At 49.6% G+C, this 21,392-nt stretch overlaps 1 protein-coding gene across 3 annotated transcripts in view; it reads right to left on the bottom strand.

Annotated features, from left to right (window-relative positions):
* Nucleotides 1–389: 389 nt before the first annotated feature.
* Ttc13 (tetratricopeptide repeat domain 13) overlaps nt 390–21,392 on the bottom strand; it is a 53,644-nt gene continuing 32,641 nt past the window's right edge. For 2 of the 3 annotated variants that reach the window (XM_028767715.1, XM_028767714.1), the window contains 15 exons: nt 20,486–20,568; nt 19,088–19,229; nt 18,749–18,923; nt 15,284–15,440; nt 13,531–13,661; nt 12,967–13,099; nt 11,803–11,895; nt 10,030–10,113; nt 9,097–9,181; nt 6,345–6,454; nt 5,194–5,329; nt 3,840–3,919; nt 3,107–3,185; nt 2,862–2,941; nt 390–1,258 (listed from right to left, as the gene is read on the bottom strand). In XM_028767715.1, the coding sequence (XP_028623548.1) occupies nt 1,144–1,258; nt 2,862–2,941; nt 3,107–3,185; nt 3,840–3,919; nt 5,194–5,329; nt 6,345–6,454; nt 9,097–9,181; nt 10,030–10,113; nt 11,803–11,895; nt 12,967–13,099; nt 13,531–13,661; nt 15,284–15,440; nt 18,749–18,923; nt 19,088–19,229; nt 20,486–20,568 (1,683 nt within the window). In that variant the 3' untranslated portion in view covers nt 390–1,143. The remainder of the gene's footprint in view (nt 1,259–2,861; nt 2,942–3,106; nt 3,186–3,839; nt 3,920–5,193; nt 5,330–6,344; nt 6,455–9,096; nt 9,182–10,029; nt 10,114–11,802; nt 11,896–12,966; nt 13,100–13,530; nt 13,662–15,283; nt 15,441–18,748; nt 18,924–19,087; nt 19,230–20,485; nt 20,569–21,392) is intronic. The other variant, XM_028767716.1, reaches the window with a different exon arrangement.

Raw genomic sequence — 21,392 nt, 5'->3', positions numbered from 1 at the left:
GTCAGAGACCACTTAGGGTATGGGCTTCAGCTTGGGAAACAAATGGTGAAAAAGACCAGGAGTGGACTCTGGCTACAGAATGGGTTCCGACAACTCCTCAGTCCAACTCCCTTGGGTCACTTTGGGGAAGTCACTGCTCTGGCAACGACAGATGGTGGTAGGGGGTCCCAAGGCCCACAGCGACAAGCCCACTCAAGGGATCACGAGACACACAGTCCAAGCTACACAGGTTGATGCTGCCCTGCTATCACTGGAACTTCAGGGCAGAAGCTAGGTTTGAGGCTGAGTAGCTGAGTGTTTCCCAGGGTGTGAGGAGCCTGGTTGCACCTCCAGCATCTGAACAGGAACATGCAAGGCCACAACATCAACAGCAAAACTACAAAAGTGACCACGGTTTGAAACTGTAGCCTTTAATGGACCTTAATCCTCCGTCTTCCACCCTGTCTGAGGAAACAAGAAACGTTCTCAACGCTCTTACACTGAAAGCAAAGCTAGGTCACACACAAACACAACGTAATCCAGTGCCCGGACTTGGCGACTTTCGGAAATCACCTTGGGTTATTTTTTTCCAACAAAGAAAAGAAAAACATGGTTCAGTGATTGGCAAATACTGTCTGTCGCCTGGCCAGTGCTTCTTGCCACGAGCCATGGAACCATGGGTGCTGGGGGTCCTTCCACAGTTCTGGGGGGCTGGAGGGCCCACATGTGGGAGCATGGCAGTAGCGAGGCACCCCACAGAGGTGCACAGGAAGGAGGTCTGAGAACCGCCCACACCTCGGACGGTGAAGACGAGCCCCGCTGGCTGTTGGCTTTCTTCATCTTAATTATTAATTTTTGGTTTCTGAAGTAAACATTTTTTGCTGTAAGGAAGGAGCAGTATACCTTAACACTTGGGAACCAACAGGCTGCCACTAATACACATACTTCCCTTCCTGGTCAAGTAGCTTTTACCCCGAAAAACCCGTTTTCATGATTTCTGTTATGGTTCAGAAAAAGTAAAGAAAAGGTTTTCAAGTATTCAATTCCTATCAAAAATTGGTATCAAAAGTAATAAAGGACCTAATTCCATAATAATTCCATGTCTTAAAAAATAACTTAAGGAGCGAGAGGCCTGGCCCTTCACGTGTATAAATCCTGATTTGGCTAGAGTTTCTTTGGACACCGTGGGTTGGAATCCGTGTTGAGCACCTCGATCATGGACCTTAGAGTTGGGAACGTCTCTGATACTGATGGCAGGGTCTTGTAGGAAGGGGAAATACTGGAAGAGAAACACAGGGAAACTGTGACTATTAGCAATGCCTTATACGGAGGGCCATAACCTGGGTATATGCAACCAGAAAGGAAGGAAGGCACAGCAGACCCTTCTGTAGTAGCGACCTCATGTCCTGAGCTGCTTGGAAGCTCACCCAGAACTTTGGGGAAGTTTAATATGCACAGGACCCCACATAGCACAACTCATATCCTGCTGTGGCTACCTTACATCTGAGCCTGACTCTGAGGATGCTAAGCCTGACTCTGAGGATGCTGAGCCTGACTCTGAGGATGCTGGCTCAGGCCTGGCCCCGCCCCTCCTGATTCTGTCACTTGTCTGAGCCTGTTTCCCCATCTGCAGCAATAGATCAAATCCTTAGCTTAGAATTCCCATGATCCTTGGGAAACATTACATACTAGGTTTTCCATGAACCTGGACTGCAACATGTGGCTGTGTGGTTTGTGGAAAGACTTGCTAAAATTATCTAAAGGAAAGGAAGCAGGGCCCACCCTCCACCTTGTGACCACATCACCAAACCATGTGTAAACGAGTAACGTCAAAACAAGACTCTAAGGGACAAGCTCAGCAATGTGGATGACAGACTTCTCAGTTTTAAACACAGCTCAAGTGGCCTGTTAGGTGACAGAGTGGCCGGTGTCATGTAGGCAGGAAGGGATGTAAAATAAGTCACGCAGAGTCTCGCTCAAGCTTGTACTCACTCTCAGCATCTCTGGAGGTACAGTCCTAAGGCACCTCACTGGACTCCAGCACACGGGGACAACGGGGTTGGTGTGTGTGTGTGTGCACCCCTGCTGACCTGGTCATACAGAGTTCCTGCCTAGGTTGCAACCAAGTAGCAACTGGAGTGTCATAAAAGCAAGCCACTAGGCCTGTGCTACATACACACGTCATAGAAACGAATGCTTTCAATCTACTCCTCAACTCTGGGCCCGAGTTTGGGGTAATGAAGGGGCGGGGAGAGGGAGAAAAGGAGAGAGGGAGAGGGAGGGGGGAGGAAGGAGGGGGAGAAATAGGGTGGAGGGGGAAAGAGGGACAGAGAGGGGAAAGGGAGAGGGGGGAGAGACAGGGAACCTGCGTACATAAAAGAGAGACCAGTAAACTTTCCTTCATACGCAGTTTTCTGCGTCATTACTCACTTTGAATATTACACGTGTGTGAGTACACGTATGTGCGGGTGTGTGTGTGGTAGCCCTAGGCTAACATGAAGACTTAACTCCTCTGCACTGTGTTCATTGCTGAACTCAGAGCTCACAGATACAGGCTAGCTGAGCAGACCACCTTGGGCTTGGGATCCTGGCTGCATTCCGACCTGTGACCGACCACAACCACCCAGCATTTTCTTTGGGCTCTGGGGGGAAACTGGGTTCTCAGGATGAACATTTAGGATCATTTATCAACTGATCTTTCTCTCCATCTCCCTCATCACTCATTTTTACCTGTAGTAAAATGTCTCCACCTTAAAACAGAGTACTGAACAACTGTACGGACTAGCCCACGGAATGAGCACATCACCACAGCCTCTGCCCGGTGCAGAGTGAGGACCCCGTGCCTTCCCCAGCGAGCCTGCTCCAACCACAGCTGCGGTTACCTTTTCAAGTTCATCCAGCTTTTTGCTATTTTGCTGAAGGCCTCTGAGCCAGGCGCTGTCATGGCTTCAAAATCAACTAACTGGAAAAGAGGAGAGTCAGGATGTGAGGAGAGGAAGGTGTGAGGTCTAGCTCACATGCGGCCCATGACCAGAGGCCCGGGGTGTGGTGCAGCCATGCGGTACATAACCAGAGGCCCGGGGCATGCGTGGTGCAGCCGTGCTGTGCCTCCACCAGCCCAGCATACCTTCCCTTTGGGGATCTTCCCAGCCACTTCTTTGCCACTGGCCATCAGCGCTCCCACAATGACTGAGTATGCGATGACACTGTCAAGACAGGACAGACTTCAGCCAGCCCTGGTCTATGGCTATCACGCTAACCTCCCTGCGGGTGTCCATCATGAAACAGAGTCTTACACAGGAATTCTTTGGACTAGAACCTTAGATGTTTAGTTAACAGAAGAACTTGGCTGTGTTTGTTTTGAGAACATTTCTACTTTCCTATGTACAGAGCATAAGGAACTTGAGGGTCACTGTCAACGGGAACACCTGCTTTCTGAGGGAAGGCATATTGCCACCAGTTTGTTTCCTGCTTCCTTCTCTGCTTTTGAGAGGAGCACAAAAGCCTCTCCTCTTGGCCTTACCTTAAGTTCCCTTGATGGTAGGTCAAGGATGTGATCTTTCTGTTGTACATTTTGATTCCTCGAGACAGGGCCTCACTATGTGGACCAGGCTGGCATCATACTCACAGAGACCCACCTGCCTCTGTCTCCTCAGGGTTACCATTAAATGCACGTGCCACTATACCCAACAAAAAGGTGATTTGGGGGCCGGGGTGGTGGTGGGGGGTGGATTTTAGAAGAAATAATGGTAACTTCTCTTGGTTTGTAGTGGGCTTTAGAGTCTGTCTCTGTGACACACACACATAAGTCACTGCGATAGTTTCAACTTGAAACTGTCATAGTATGGGACATCACTTACCTAGATCCTCGAGACAGGGGCATTAAATTATAAAAGTAATAAACTAAGGATAAGATTAGGTTGCAGACAGCATCAGCCTCCTAGGGAAAAAGGACAAAGATTCATGAAGTTCAAGCCCACGTCACAAACTACTGCTGCCCAAGACTCTGACAAGCTGCTTCCCGGCCTCAGGGGGAGGCTCTGAGGCTGAGGTGCTTAGTTCTATCCAGGCTGAACAAACTTAAAACCAGGCTGAGATGTTTCAAACACACAGAATAACTGACTAAAAGTCAAGGAAGTGTAGAGGCTTCTGGGAGCCTCCACTGCCTGACAGGAAGCCCTTCCTCCTGCTAGGAGCCACTTCTTGTCTCCACAGGCAAGGGGAGAGAAGTCAGAGACCAAAGAACTCCCAGCCTCTGTGTTCTCTCACTGCCAGGAGCCAGCCAGCATGTAGCAGCTGGCTGGAAGGAGAGCTTGCTGGAAGTGCACATGATGTGACTGGTCACGTGTGGCTGCAGGCAGGAGGCAGAGCGCATGGCAGTGCTAAGCTCACTTCCCTTCCCACTTCTGATTCAGTCCAGGACAAATGGTGCATGGAGGGTGCTGCCCACATTCGGGTGGGTCTCCCTCCCTCAGTTAGACCTTTCTAGAAATAATCTTATAGACACAGCCAGAGGTGCCTCCTAGGTGACTCTAAATCCCTTCAATGTGGCAGTCATAACCACAGTTTCACAGTAAGCAGCAGTTCTAATGAGGGAGCATACAGACTATGCTCACTGCGGCCAACCTGGATGAACCTCTTGTGACAGACAACCTGTACTGATGCAGCACAGAGCTAACAGTATGAACTGTATCATCCCAGTACTGTGGCTGCTAAACCCTGGGAATGTTTTTGCTCCAAGGAGTATTAGAAAGGAGGTTGAGGCGATTACAGTTGATTTCAGGCATAAGACATACAGCCTCAGTGAAACAGGGGAAGTATGTGGGGTCATCTGCCAAACAAATTACAGGATTCTGGTGTGGCTCAGCAGTGAAGCACTGCCTAGCACATGTGGAGTCCTGGGTGCCAACCTCAGCAACACACATGCACACATGTGTGTACATGTGCATACACACTCACAAAACACACTCACACCAGGCTCCATCCTCAGCAACACATACACACACACTCACTCACATACTTAAAACACATGCACACACAGACACACACATACATATATACACATACATCAGGTTCCATCCTTAGCAACACACGTGTATACACATGCACACACACTGACTCACAAACACACTCACATAAGGTTCTATCCTCAGCAAAACACACACACACAAACACACGACCCAGGAAGAGAAAATGAAACAAAGCCAAACCTACCCCGAATTCTGCCGAGAGGGTCAGTACTTTGCCCTTTGCGGTCAGGTCTTTATAAAGTGCATCTATTTCAGCGTGATAGAGCTGTGTCCTCTCTTCTGTGGTTTGAGTTTCCACAGAGAACAGGATATTGCCAACCCTGGAAACACAAGCAGAGCTGTCAACAGCATAGATTAAATAGTCAAACAGACACCGGAGAAGTGGTGTGTGTGATGTGCATGTGTGTATGCTCACGGTGGCCGCCCGGTGTGCTCCGGGCCCTGTTGTCATTTTCCCAGCCACTCTGCCTAGTCAGAAGCAGGAGGTGTGGGAGGTTCATGAACATAGCTGCTGCCATGTCCTGTGCTTAGGCTTCTGCATGCAGCTCCGCTGTGGTCCTGTGAGGATAAACTCACAGAGTGTGGACTTATCATGATGCTGTCTGCAGAACTTCCTAGTTCTCAGAACCTTTGGCTGGAGGGACGGAGACCAGGCTTGGGGACATGGAGGGAAGAGGATTGTTAATTTGGAAGACACGGGAAAAAGCTGAAAGTTTCATGGGAGAAGTGGCCTGAATGTAGGTTCATCCTATTTAAATTCAGCAGGGCACACACACACACACACACACACACACACACACACACACAGCAGAAAGGGATCTTGCTGGGAAGAAGGGTTTTAGTGGGAATAACTGGGGAAACAAAAAGGACTAAAGCTCATTACATACATGTATGAGACTATCATAGGAAAAATAACTTTAAATGCTTCTCAGTCAGTGACCGTGAGAGCAAGGGCAGAACTCGCCAGTGGCAGCCAGAGCCTCGATGTCCAAAGTTCACTTCTAAGTTCTTTATTTTGGTCATTTGTGTCCAAACTTTCCGTGAAGGCATCGCCACCCTCGTAAGGCCCAATTATCAGCAATTTGTACATGGCGGCCCTGTGCGGTGGCCCTGAGCCTGCATGGGGCCTTGTCTCGCTGCTGCTGGACAAGCTCTCCAGAGCCTCTGAGCACCAGGCAGAGGTGCTGTGGGAATGCGAATGGGTTGTGTGCACTTAGCCAGGAAGGACGCTGCCCCGGACATACACAGAGTGTACACATGGACCAGACACGGCTCAGGTCAGGACACCCCTCCACTGGCCACCCCCAACCCTGTGTCACACTGGGGTGCACATACTTGTCTCCTGTGATGGTGATGGTGAAGCCGTCATATTCCTTCCCTTGATCTTTGAGGCTGGGGACTTTGGTGTTCACAGTGAACCCGTCCTTTGTTTTGGTATTAAACTGCTTTCGGAGGGAAAATAAAAATCCATATTAGTTGCAGTGCTCACGCTGCAACATGGCACTGTCACCTACAAACACGCTGGGCTGCATTCTCAGCTCCCATGGGCTGCATACAGCCTGGATGCTACAGGCTAGGCACGTCTGCTTCTAATCTGTCCTGAACCTTGTCTCAGCCCTGGGTTTGTCTGAGGCACTCAGACTGAGAGAACATGTGCTCTCTCCTAGTAGGCAGTGGCTAAGAACACCTCTCCTCTCTTTAGATGCAACACAGGCCCCAAGGGCCTCACATCCCACAAGTCTACAGAGCAGTAGAGGCCCCAGCAGAAAGCTGCAGGCGCCGTAGCTACAGCCAAGATTTGGCTCAGTGTGGCAGCTGTTCTGGGGTCGATTCTCCCAATGCAGCAGGCAGCAGTGTTGCCTGCCGGGAGCAGCAGTGCCAGCTCCTGAAACCTGAAAAGGGCTGTGTTCCTGCAAGTGCTCCCCAGAGCTGCAGGCCCAAGAGGTGCTCAGTGGTTCCTCTCCAGCTGCATTTTACAGTCACAAATTTTAACCTTGCAGACCACAGGTTGTGAGGGGAGCTCCTCAGAGCTGGCCAGGGTGTCTCCTAGGAGCACAGCCTTAGATGCCAGCTCTGGTAGTAAACAAGTTCTGCCTTTACTCTAGAACAATGCCATCCGACTACGGCTGGGATGGATGGAGCTGGAATTAGACAGGCAATGACAAAGGCCTTCTCTGGGCTCTAGAGGGAGGGCTTCTCCAACAGCAGGCCACAGGAGTGTTGGCTGGAGGCCCAGAGCAGGGTGCAGCTGGACAGGGCTGGCTACCAGGGCTTTCAGCTGAACTCGAGTGAGAAGCGTCTTTCTTCAGGGAATGGCTCTCAGAAGACAAGTGCAGGTGCTTCCTGGATACCAGCTAAAGCCTGGCCACAAACTGACCAGGTATGAACACACAGTCATGGGAAAGGTTAAGCCTGGTCAAGCCACTGGGCCAGGAAGTGGCAGAATGGAGGGGCAAGGGCAGGCCTCTGACTCTGGTCCATGCTCCTGGCTAACGAGCTACCTGCTGGGACCCGAGTGCTTTTCTAAGTCTCCAGTGGCACGCCGTGTTTTTCAGAGAGTGAAGCAAGCTACATGTTTGTCATATGCTTTGAGTGCACACAGACCGACACATCCATAATCTGGCTGAAGCTAGTCTGAAGCTGGAAATGCTCCCATCCACAGGACAGGCTCCTACAGACAACACAGCAGGGCAGTGCTGCCACCCTCTGGCTAGGTGCTGTGGACTCACCTCGGTACACTTAGCTTTCCTTTCCACTATCTGTGTAAGCAGATTTCATCTTCCACCTGATGTCTTACTACATTTTAGTGACTGAAATCCACAGGAAAGTAACTGAGAATCGGGTCCACTACAGTGTCAGTCTCCTGTCCACGGAGTGTCCTGCCGCCTGTCATGGAGGAGCGGCCATGACACTGAAGGTCAGCACCACACAGGTGGTTAAAAGCCACCTGAGATCCTTCCTCCAACAAGTCTGTCATCGTGTCATGTGATACTTATCATGGCTATTTTTGTCTCCTTCTGTGACCTTTCCGTTGGACCGACATCTTTCTTTGGTCCTGACTTTCTATGTCAAAGGTGCACCTCAGTTCCATTCTTTCAGAGCGCATTTCAGATTAAAACAGACGTCAAAGTTCATGCTGTTCCTGCCGTACGGTGCTGGGGAGTGATCATGGGCCTGGTGTGTACCAGGAGAGTGTACCCTGACTCCCAGTGAGGCACCACTGGGAGGTTCTCGGAGGAACCGCCCACCTTCAAGGCCACAGCTCCATGTCGGCCGGCTCTGCAGACCCCCGACACCTCAGCTCACAGCGGACTCTGAGCAACCCCTGCCTTGTGGTAGGGGCACGGGCTTTCCCTGCAGATGTGGTCACACAACAAGGACAGCTCCATCCCTGCCTCAGGCACCTCCTCCTCTTCTGCAGCTGCCGGCATCCACACACCTGTCCTATGGTACAATGAATGATGCCCGAAGGCGGAGGAAATGGGGTTCCCCAACTCTTCTCTTCTCTCAGGAATCCATCTGACTACAGCTGCCATGGCGTCTCACATGCATGAGGGCAGCTGAGGAGAACTGGACTCTGGCCACAGGTCCAGTTTGAGTATATTCATTTTCAGGTCCATTGTTTCCTGAATTGACTGCTTCTCAAAAGTCATTTCTGGTTGAGTCTGGTTCCAGCACTGTACTTGATCTGGGTTACTGCTTACAGTGTGTTTATGTGGGGATCTCAGATGCTATCCTTTATATGTTTTAAGACAGGACAACATTCAAACATGTGTTGTGCTTTTTTTTTTCTTGACATGTTGTTGGTTTTCTCTTATACGATTATATATCCCGAGATATATTTTTAATTTAAAAAAAAAATTTGTATGTGTATGTGTGCTTTGTCTGCACAACCTACATGCCGGTGCCGGCAGAGGTCAGAAGTTAGATCCCTTGGCACCGGACTTACAGATGGTTTTAAGTCACCATGTGAGGTCACCATGTGAATGCTGGGAATCGAACTCAGGTCCTTGGGACAATGAAGCCAGTGCTCTTCAGTGCTGTGTCATTACTCCAGCCCCACCTGAGATGCTGATGGCAAACTTACCTTCATAATTGGAAGAAGGTCTTCCACTTTATGTACCTTTTCCAGAGCTTCTCTGACTTCCAATAAGCCCTTTGGATTATTTGCTCTTGAAGAGAGGGGAAGAGCAGAGGGAGGAGGCAAGTGAGGTTAATGCAGAGTAAGATAAGCCAATCTGTTTACATTTTAAACAACTGCTCCTAAGGACAAGCAGCTCAGTGCTGTGAGCCTGCAAATTCCTAGGCTCCTCACTGACAGGGTCATCCACTCAAATCAATAATACGTGTGAGAAAATCCCACTCTTGACGGTTCTGACCCTCCTGCTCCGCATCCACCTAGATGGCCGAAAGCATGCAGAGGCCGGTGTGTGGCTTCTGTATAAACGTCATGCCATCTAACGCCAAGGACCTGAACATGACAAGATCTTGGGGATCCACTGCCAGACACTGAGGATGAGCAGTATCCCAAAATGGCCAACAGCAGGAGGAGTCACTGCGAGCTAACAGGTGTGGGGCTGCAGAGGCGCGTGAGGTGAATCAGGAAATGCAGCAGGCTAGCGCACAGGCGCAGGCGTCTTAGCAAAACCTTGACTGTTCTGCTCCAACTCTGCACTGGGAAGTATGTACGGTTTGACTTCTAAAGCTGCTCAGATCAAAGTTCCCTGGCTGGGGATCCCCACGGTTCTCAAGCTCAGCTGGTGATTCCTCCACAGAGCTGAACTCCCCACCGGACGAAAGCTCCGTAGGCAAGCGGAATGCCACTGTGCTGAGCGTCAGGCCAAAAGCACTGCCAAGCCAAGGCTCTGTGAAGCTGGTACATGGAAGGCAGGCTCTGATTGAACTTCTGATCTATTTCGCTTGGTCTGCCAGTGGTTCAAGTTTTAAATTTCACAGATATACCACATATGAAATGCCTGGGATCAACGCTTCACAGTAAAGGGGACGACTGAAGGCTTACCCGTGATAAACAAGAATTCTATCTTTAATAAAATGAAGTATTTTCTCAAAATATTCCAGATATCTCATATTAATCACCTGACCCCTGTAAGGGAAAAGTGATAAAATTAACCATCATTTTACCGAGGAGTGTAAATACCAGTTAATTCCAAAAACACAGAGCTGAGATGAATATGGTAAAGCATAAGAGAGCTGCTTGCTCTGTCACTGTGGGAGAAGCAAGTCCCAGCTCAGCAGAAGGCTTGGGCTCTTGGAGTCTGTCCTGGCAGAAAGTGTAGCTCCTGACAGGCCACAGAGGAAGGAGAGCCCTCGGCTTCAGTGGGGTTCAGACCTGATGGCTCTCTCTGTATGCGCGCCTGTGTGATGGACCCACCTAGCTCTCTGTGCACGCTAGGCTCTCTGTGCGTGCGCCTGCCTGTCTGAGGGTGTCTCTCCCTCTCTTCAGCAGTCTTCCTTCCCTCCATACTCTGAAGACACTATACCCTCACATTCCAACTCCCTGTTTTTTTGTTTTCTTTTTTGTTTTTTGTTTTTTTTTTCTTCCCCTTTAACCTCTCTCGAGGGCATTCACGTCTAGCGGCAGCTGTGTCTAAGTCGTCTGCCCTAGGAGACTCCCCGGTTCCGACGGCTCCCTCCTTCACACCACAGTCATGGTGCGAGCAGGCCTTCTCTCCCTGATAGGGCGTTTCAGTTTCCAGCTCCACACTCTTTCTCCTAGGCTGACAGGGACAACTGTGGCCTCAGCGGGAAGCAGAGTGGGCACCTCTGATGCTCTTCTGTCAGCCTCCTCAGAGTGTCTGCAGCTCCCTTCCAAGCCCTGCAGGGGTCGCTGGGGCTGCATGTCTACACTGGTTCCCAGCCTGCTGTCCCCTCTCGAATCTGTTCATTCATCTGCAGCCACCACGACCCTCCACTTGTCCACATCTGTCCTTGCTGTTCCTCTGCTCACTGGCCATGCATGGCTCACCATTCTGGCTCCTACCCATCTTTCTGGCCTCAGTTCACGAGACTTCCTGGAATGCAGTGGTTGGCAGCTACAATGGATGAGTCACAGCTTTCTAGTCAGAATGAATTCACCAGTGGGTTGAGGCACAGCCCCACTGTCTCTCTGAGACAGTTCAGGTTTGGCCTCTGGAGACACCAGGTGTCCCTTCCTTCTCTGCACTCCATCAAATCCTGACATGGGCCTGTGACTCAAGTGCCATTCAGCAAGAACATAAGCTGGTACACAGTAGCCTCGGTCACAGCACGTGACCAAACCTAGGTAAAAGTGTCACAAATCATTCCGTGAGGAATTGAAAGCAAGCACTTACAAAGGGAAAATAAACATGATTTCTAGAAATTAAAAAGATAAGTCTAAAAACTACTTTTATACTAAAATTTAAATTTAAATGTCACATGTTAGATGGAGTAACATTTTCTTGATCTGGGTTCTGGAGCTAGAAATACTTCAGATACGACACAGAACCACACCTGCCAAAACGATCTAAAGCCATGTTGACTGAATGGTAGCAGACACTTGCAGCGTCCCTAAGTGGGCTCCTCAGTGTGTGTCTATGCTGTTGTCAGGGAGCGGAGCCCATAAAGGAAGGAAAGGGGAGCGCTCACCCAGGGCCTGACTGCACCTGTCAGTCCACCCTTCAGTGGGCGGGGCTCTCGCTGTGCAGGTGCAGAGCTGCCCTGGGTGTGTCCCCCACCAAGGCCACCTGGCCCCTCATATGGCTCCACTCCTATGCAAACAGAAACAAACAGAAACAGAAACGACGGCTCCCACCTGATTAAGTTGATGTGGTTGTTGAAACCTCTGCTGAGACTTGGCGCTGGCATCTGATCCAGCCACAGCACGGGCTGGTCCGGGTCAGCGATCCTGTGAAGCAGAGCTCATAAGGGCCTTACCCACGGCCTCCAGGGTAAACCAAGGACGGGGCTCTGTGAAAGGGAGGGAGGAGCCTGACTGGCTCCGACTTCTGAAAAGAGCATGTGGGCCATCCAATCCCAGTGCAGTCTAGCCACACCAGGTGAGTGGCCAGCAAAGGTTGGTGAGCTGTAATGGTTCGTCTAAACTGTCAACTTGGCGAATCAACCGAGGAAACACATCCATAATGGTGATTCCAAAGAGGGCTAACTGGTGGGGAAGGAGCACCCTACACGTCCTTGGCACCACTCCACACTCTAGGGGCGTTCTGTGGGCTAGGGGCCCACACTCAATAATGAGGAGTGAGCTGAGTGCTAGCATTCATCTCTGCTTCCTGACTGGACTCCAGGGGAGCAAGCCCTTCCTCTCTGAAACTGCTTGTTGTCACAGCAAAGGGGATAGGAATGGATACACTGGGCAGGCACATGCACACTAGAGAAATCCAGAGGTGTCTGCACCTTAGGGGACAGGTCTCAAGTAAGGAAGGACACTTCGAGCCAGGTGGTGGTGGTGCACACTTTTAATCCCAGCACTTGGGAGGCAGAGGGCAGAGGGCAGAGAGCAGAGGGCAGAGGGCAGAGGGCAGAGGGCAGAGGGCAGAGGGCAGAGGGCAGAAGGCAGAGGGCAGAGATAGGTCTCTGAGTCTGAGGCCAGCCTGGTCTACATAGTGAGTTGGAGGACAGGTAGGGCTACACAGCCCCTGTCTTGAAAAACAAAACAAAGCAAAACAAACAAAAAAACAACCAAGAAGAAACAAAAGGAAAGAAACGTGAAAAACCTCATCTAAAATACCATGCTCACACAGGGCCTTAGAAACCTGGCAACCCTCGCTCCTATTTCCTGAGGAGGAGTTAAATGTGTTCTGAAGAATAAAGGCAATAGTGATTTATGGCAAGCTTTAGGGGGAAATAACTATCTTATCTTAACTTAATTTTGTAAGCAAAGTGGGACTGGAACGTCTCGCTGAGAGAGACGTGGTCTGAGAGGAGGGCTTGCCCACTGTTGCGTGTGCCCACGGGTTACCTTCTCCACTTCACGGCAATGTCAAACATGTCCCTCCACTGCAGCAGCCTGGTCTTGCCATTCATGCGAACCTTTGAGTTGGTCCAGGTACGATGTACGGCCTGCATGACTTCCAGCGCTGCCAGGCCCATGGCTGAGGGAAGACATACCAAGACAGAGCTCGTCAGAACCCTTACCTAGGGACCAGTTCTCACCTTCCCTCTCAAGCCTGGGTGACCACGTAAGGAACAGGAGGCAGCTGATGGGACTGAGCTTCAGATGACATGATTCACATCAAAGGGAGCCACTGCCACCCAACACTGCCTCCAGCTGAAGCAGGCAGAGCCCTGAGTCCCTCCTTCCTCCTGTAAGAAGGAAGGCTGCCCTGGCCCGACTGGCAGTGAGGGATTGAGAGCCATGTTCCATATCTGCACGACGGCCAGAGCCCAGCTGGAAGAACTCACTGAACTAACTATCCTACACATCCCTGTTCCGGTCCTCTGGGAAGCCGAGTACAGTAGACAACAATTTCTAAAGAGAGACCCTGTTCGTGGGTTATGATTCCATTTCGAGTTTCTAGAATACCTCTGTGTATCCTCTTGTTGGGCAGGAATCCAGGTGTTTCATACTGCATCAGCGAGCCCAGGCGGTCAGCTACACAGATCAGCTCCTGGACTTCAGGCTTGTAGCCCTCGAAATTCTGATGTAGCACATCCCTGCAGGAAGCACCAGGACTAAGATAAGGATGTGTGCAGCACACCTGGATGGCAGCACACCTGCAGGCAGCACACCTGCATGGCAGCACACCTGCATGGCAGCACACCTGCAGGGCAGCACACCTGCAGAGTAGCACACCTGCAAGGCAGCACACCTGCATGGCAGCACACCTGCCCCACTGCCTTACTGCAGCTCAACCAAGACACACACAGGACTAGGCACAGTCAGCTTCAAATCCCACCACACAATAAAAAGAAGCAATCTGTCTTTGTGAGTCATGTGTACCGTCTGCTACCACATGCAAGCCGCACACCGTTACATAGCATATGTAGGGGTCCAAGGCCCTCAGTAGCATTCGTTCTGTAAACTTTTCCAGACACACAGTGTGCAGTGCCTGACTATGTCTCTTAAGTGATACTCAATCTGCTGGCATTTACTGCAGTTATCAGAGATCTGAACTGACTTCAGCCTGTTTTTTTTTTTTCTCCTTCCCCTCCCTCTTGTGCTAGATATTTTATGTCAACTTGACACAAGCTAAAGCCATCTGAGAGGAGGGAACCTCAATTATGGAGGAACTCTCCATAAGCTCACACTGTAAGCACGCCTATAGGATATTTCCTTATTTGGAGACTAACGGAAGGAAGAGGGTCCTGCCCACTGTGGGTGGTGCCATCCCTGGGCTGGTGGTCCTCCGTTCTATAAGAAAGCAGGCTGAGCAAGCTAGGGGAAGCAAGCCAGTAAGCAGTACCCCTCCATGGCCTCTGTGTCAGCTCCTGCCTCCAGGTTCCTCCCCTGACTTCCTTTGGCGATAAACAGTGATGTGAAAGTGTAAGCCAGGTAAACCCTTCCCTCCACAAGTTGTTTCTGGTCACGGTGTTTCATTACAGCAATACTAAACCAAACTAAGGTGTGACCCCTACACGGTCCCCTTCCTCCCACTGCAGGCGCTGGCGGGCACACTCTCTGGGTACTTCTCTCCCATGAGCGCTCACCTTCTCTCTCACTTCTCAGTTTGAAGGAGCTGCTGGGCTTCTGGGAGTTAATCCCTGCCCTGGATCTGTTTTGTACCTGACCGCCCTTAAGCACAGATGCTTTTGCTCATCACAGCAATGGCTGCCTAACGGTGTGGTTTTAACCTATGTTCCTCGGCTGGCTCTGAACTCCTGGTCATCCTGCCCCCACCTCCCTAGTGCTGGGCTTGTAATTGCATACTACCATGCCTGGCTAAACTTTAAAATCGCTAATCAACTTGTTTTACAAGCGGCAAACAAAAATATAATGCTCATGAGGAGTTGCCCGCTGCCTCCGTGTATCTGAAGCATAAAGGCTGCCCAGCGTGCGCGTGCACAGAAGGTCGGGCTAGCAGATGTGACACAGGATGCTGTATAAATTATGAGAAATAGCTGGTGACTTACAAACTGCAATAGGAACATGGGCAAGAAGTCACTTACTGATCAAGAAATACAAGCATTCAGAAGGCTGAGGCAGTGGGATTATGAGATTAAGTCACCTTGGAATCAATGCATACTGAGGCTCAATCCCCGCCCCCCCAATGGAAAAACAAACAGAGCCTCCTGTTGGGTTGTGGATGGCCACGCCACACATACGGCACAGCACTTACCTGATGTGAGGCTGCAGGCCAGGCTGCTCTTCATAGCCGTCTATGAGAAAAGGCAGGTTCTTGGCCCAGTGGTCCTTGAAGCTGCCCGGTAGATCCGAGTCAATGTTATATTCCGTCAGAGGGGTATCGAGGTGTGCGTGCAGATATCGAGAATACTCTGTAGACAGGAAAGGAGCTGCCAAACCCAGACACTGCCAAAGAAGCCCTTGCTGGAGTGGGTCACCACGTGGACGCTTTGAACCACACTGCCCTTACCTTTAGGAATTCTCAAAGACTGCTCCAGGACTACAGAAGCCTGCTAGTGACAAGAGTCACGTACAGCAGCCAGCTTGGGTCTGCTCTGATTACATGCTAACCTCTCCATGAATAAAGCCAAAGAGCTTGCCTTTCTGTTTCAGAGCCTGAAACCCAAGGGAGGCGACAGAGAGAGCCTGGGATTGGTCAGCTCTGACAGAGCAAACAGGTGTGCAAGCTCACCACAGCCTGACTGACAGGTGTGCTTGCCCCCTCAGGGTGACATACCCAGTGCCAGCTCTGCTGACCCAGAGCAGAGTATGGGACAAGCTGTCTGGAAGATGGCCCCCTGGACTGCTGATACTTGACTCAGTTATTAGCAACTTCAGAATGTTTGGAATAACACATGCATATCCGTCTATTTCCAACTATAAAGTGGATGAAATCCAATCTCTGATCAAGACTGATAATAAAAGATGCGCACCCAACCTGAGACGTCCTGTGACTGCACAATATAACCCAGGGGTTTGACCTGGAGCAAAACGTCACGTAGTCACTTTAAAAAAGGTTTTCACTACTTTAAAGTGTGTGTGTGTGTGTGTGTGTCTGTAAATGTGTATATATATGTACGTGTATAAATGTGTGTGCGTGTGAGTGTGTATGTGTGTGTATCTGAGTGTGGATATATGCATAAGAGTGTAGGTGTCTTTGGAAAACAGGGATGTTGGATTCTCCTGAAGCTGGTTACAGGTGGCTCTGAACTGCCACATGTGGTTGCTGGAAGCCACACTCAGGTCCTCTGGAAGAGCAGGTTTTTCCCTCAATCTAAACCATAACATTTCTCAGAACAGTCATGGTGGCTCATGCATGCAGTCCTGGCACTCAGAAGGCTGAGATAGGATCCTTCATAGCGTGAGTTCTAGGCCATCAGGGTCTACAAAATGTGATGCTATCCAGAAAGACGAGAAGACAAAACAAACAAAAACCCTAATGAACAGTTTCCTATTAATTATATGCTGAATTAAAAATTTTAAATTGTCATTAAGTAAAAAATATTTTCTTTTATAAAATTACATAAAATGTACCATTAGAATTAACTCCACCTGCTTGTTTTTTACATTTCTTTTAAATGTTTTCTCCATTTTTCTAATTTGGGAAATTGCGTGTGTGTGTGTGTGCGTGTGTGAGTGCATGTGTGTAAATCTGAGGACAGACTGTAGGACATGTCTTTCTTTCTACCACGTGAGTCCTGGGGACGGAGCTCAGCTGCACAGACTTGGTGGCAAGTGTCTGTACTCACTCAACCATCCTGCATGCCGCATGCTTTTATCTCTCTCTTAACATGGCTATTCCTAACTTAAAACTGTACGCACGGCTTGCTTTATTTTTTGTTTTACAATAATATTCTCAAGGGTTATGAGAACAAAGGCAAAATATGTGGGTATGCAGACAATAAACACCTTCCCAAATCAGTGGCGAGAATATGTGTGTATACTGGAGGACACACGTGTGTGTGCTGGAAAATACACGTATGCACTGGCTGGTCTTTGTCTGCATGACACAAACGTACACATCAGCCTTAGGCAAGTCTGTACAGTAGCGTCTTGATTAGGGATTGATGTGGAAGAGCCCCACCCACTGTGGCTGGTACCCTTCCTGGGAAGGAGGTCCTGAGGTGTGTCAGAAAGCAGGCTGCGCAAGCCATGAGGAACAAGCCGGTAAACACCGCTCTCCAGGGCTTCTGCTCCGGTTCCTGCCTCCAGGTCCCTGCCCTGACTGCCCTCAGTGATGGACTAAGATGTCAAACTGTGAACAGAATAAACCCTTTCCCCAGCAAGCTGCTTTCGGTCATGGTGCTTTAACACAGCAATAGAAACCCTAAGACAATGTGTATGCAAGCTGGAAGAGGTGTGTGTGTGTGTGCACTGATGTGTCTGTGTGTGTGTGTGTGCGTGTACACTGTGATGTGTAGGTGTGCAAGCGTAGGGAGATGTGTATACACACATAGGAAGATGTTTATGTGAGTATACAGGAAAGTGTGTGGGGGAGGGAGATGTGTGTAAAGGCAGGGTGTTTATGTGTCCATAGGAGATGTGTGTATACATATGAAGGTTTGTGGGTATACATGAAAATGTGTGCGTGTAAATAGGAATTATGTGTCTGTGTATACACAGGAAGGTGTGTGTGTGTGTGTTGTGTAAATAGGAATTGTTTGTGTATGCATGCATAGAAAATGTGTGTACATGTATAGGAAGATATGGTGTGTGTATAGGGAGATGCGTGTGAACGTAGGAAAGTGTGTGTGTACATGTGGGTGTGTACATAGCATGTGTGTATCTATAAAGAGAGTTTGTGTACATGTGTGTACATAGAAAAGTGTGTGTGTATAAGAAAATGTATGTGTATACATAAGATGTGTGTGCATAGGAAAATGTGTGTACACATAGAAAGATGTGTGTGTACAGGTAAGATGTATGTGCATACATATGACGAAGAGTGTGTCATAAGGTTTTTATGTATACGTAAGATGCATGAGTATGTGTGAATATGAAAAAGAGTGTGTACATAAGATGTGTGTGTGCAAAGGAAAATGTGTGTACACATAGAAAGATGTGTGTGTACAGATGGAGAAGAGTGTGTGCGTACATAAGATGATGTGTATATACAGGAAGATGTGTGTGCACACAGAAGGTGTGCATGTGTACATACGAAGCAGTGTGTGTCTGAGTGTGTATATAAGAAGATGTGTGCAGGATGCTTTGGAAGCTACATGTGTGTACATTTGAAGATGTATATGGAGAAAAAGCAAGTCTGTGACAATCCGAGAACTGCTTCCTTTCTTACCAGAGTGGGGCTTTCTGATACAGGAGGACGTGACATACTGGAATGAGGGGCCAGAGATGCAAGGTCTCTAACTCTAAACAATGAAACCTCCATGCAAGGCCCTTTCCTGTCCTCCAGTGAACTGAGATGGCTTAAGACATGCTTTCTACAATGAATCGCACATCCAACTAGAAATTCAAACTCAGGCCAAGCTTCTGAATTTTACAAGACTTGTAGATAAGGTAGAAAAAACATCAGGCCTGTCTTGGAAGACACTGAGGTCCCTGGTCCGGAAACCTCCAGCAGCAAAAGTCGCTAGGGACAAGATGCCCACCTCCAGTCCACCGTCTCGGCAGGATACCCACAGCTCTGAGCACGGAAGTGCCACTCCCACCATTTTCTGCTTACCTCGGAGATACTTCACCCTCAGGTACTCGGGGCTAGCCTTCTGGCCAGGAAGAGGATCATTCAGCATAACTTTCGTTTGTGCTTTGATTCCTTCATAAAACTGCCCCATCGCCACGTGGCTGAGCCCCTTCATGTACTGGCACACTTCGTTGTACGGCTCCAGCTGCAGGCAGCGCTAGGGTTTAGGACAAAAGGCTGAGTTAGCATCACATGGGTCAGGACTGCTGTTCCTTCTACCCAGAAGTCTTCCTTCCAGGTTCGTTAGGTAGTTAGTTCCACTGAACTCTCTGAGGAACAAGCAAGAATCCAGCGACGGCTCTGCCTGATGCTGAGGCTCACCTTGAAGTTCTTCAGGGCCTCCTGCAGGCTGCCATGGTGGTAGAGCATCATCCCCCGGAGCTGCAGGGTCTGCACGTGGTTCTGGTTGAGCAGCAGGGCCTTCTGGAAGCTCTCAGTGGCTGCTTCAAAATTGCCCAGTTCTCTGAGGATTGAACAACCGTGGTGAGCACTGCACAAGCCAGTCAGCAACAGCAGCACTGGAGCGTGGTACTGGGAGCTCGTGAGGCGTGAGGGAGGGCGTGTCTCCTACTACCTGAACAGCTCACACACAGCCACAGTCTTCACACCACTTAGTAATCTAACACACTACAGCATGCTCACATACTTTGATTTCTCTAGGGAAAATGAACTTACTGATTTTCAAACTCCTCCCCTAGTTCATAACCAGCGCCAACCTCAAGAATGCCTCTGGGTGAACGCACTCTTCCCATTCTAGGGAAAGTACGTGTAATTTGAAATTTTGAAGGAAAAAAAAAATGAGTATACTTCAGACATTAAATTCTTCCAGATTGGGAATGGTTGCTACCAATCAATTTCCTTTTTACATATTAAGCTTTTTCCAAGGGATGGAAACAGCCCATATAACAAATTACTATAAGTGAGAAATATTTTTTAAAAACACAATGCTTACTTCCATCGACACAATCATATATGGTTGTTTCCAACCTACTGTCAATGCATAGTCCTAACAATTCTGGAGAGAGGGAGGATAAATAAATACCACCCCTTAAATCCCAGACAAGCCCGGGCATATCTCCTTTCAGCTAGTGTGAGAGGAGCCTTTGCAAACCGTCCCATCACAGGAGCAAGCTCTCCACATGAGGGTGGAGTGCGCTAGGTCACTAACAGCCTCTCCCCTGTAGCCGCAATGGCTCCTTCACAGGCTGGAAGCCCAGAGAGCCTGCCCTGGCATCCTGCAGAGTTCAGGTCTCAGAGGCTCCTAGCTCATGTGTTTCCACGGATAACCATGTCACCCGCCTTCCTGGTCAGAATGAGGCTGCTTTTTAGAGTTAAATGCTCAAATGGTGGGGCAAGAACTAGGAGGTGAGGGTCTAGCCAGAGCTTCTGGAACCAGGCTGACTTTCCTACAATGGAAACGCACCACTACACAGCCAAGCAAGTGGTGAGGGTGTCAGTCACCCTGCACCCCCCCTCCCCGAGGGCCAGGCACAATACCAATCTGTAGGGACTGACACCCTCTGAGAACTGTGTACACCAACAGGGCTCCTATGCGGTGACACAGCCCAGGGTCCTGATGCGGGGCCCTCACATCCCAAAGCAAATGCCGGCAGGTGTGGCAATGCCTTCAAAAGCTAAAGTGGACACTTTTCTGAGGGACGTTCCCCTGTCCCAGCCCACTGTCACTCACCTGTAGGCCTGTCCCCAACTGCCACTCACCTGTAGGCCTGTCCCAGACTTTTATATGCGTCAATAAAGTCAACTTTCTGCTTCAGAGCTTCTTTGAAGGCCTCGATGGCTTCCTGTGGAAAGTGTGCAGGAAATGAGCCCGTTCACACAACTTCACCTGCACTGCTAACGGGTTACACAAATGCTACACCTGTCTGCAAGAATTATCTTAGATAGGACGGAGAAGGAGGCAGGCAGTGAACCGTGGGGAGACTCTGACTCTAACAGTAAACAAACGTGTCTGAAAGACAGCTCAGCTTCCCCTTTCGAATGTGACAGAGCTGTTGTCTCGCCTAACTCAGCCAGAACCTGCAGGGCTAATGATTTCACCTTCGTAAGAACACCATTTCTTCAATCCATAACAGTCTAATGAACCAAGGAAACTCAACAGCTCTGTGAGATTATTCAAAATGATAGCTTACTGCACTAAAAGTGAGTCAACAAGATAGACTGATATACACTGTACATGGAAAAAGCAGAAACAGGCTCCTGGGTTGGTGGGGATTCCTTGGATCTAACAGTGCAAGAAAACAACCCACACGAGGCTGGAGCACTGGGCACAGCTGGCTCAGCGGAGCAGTGATACGTGGCTGAGGCCCTGTGCTGTGGGTACTGAGAGGAATCTAGGGCACAGTGTGCCCACCCAAATCCTCATGTGACAAGTACCTCTGGAGAGTACCACTCTGTTCACGGCTAGACACTGCACCTGCACACGTGGACCCATTGCATCTGCACACGTGGACTCATTGCATTTGCACACATGGACCCACTGTATCTGCACACATGGACCCAATGCACCTGACTGCACACATGGACCCACTGCACCTGACTGCACCTGCACACATGGACCCACTATATCTGTACACATGGACCCACTGCACCTGCATACATGGACCCA

Source organism: Grammomys surdaster, unplaced genomic scaffold, assembly GCF_004785775.1.
Source record: "Grammomys surdaster isolate TR1022 unplaced genomic scaffold, NIH_TR_1.0 181, whole genome shotgun sequence".
Taxonomy (NCBI): domain Eukaryota; kingdom Metazoa; phylum Chordata; class Mammalia; order Rodentia; family Muridae; genus Grammomys; species Grammomys surdaster.
This window is presented reverse-complemented; position numbering and strand designations above follow the sequence as displayed.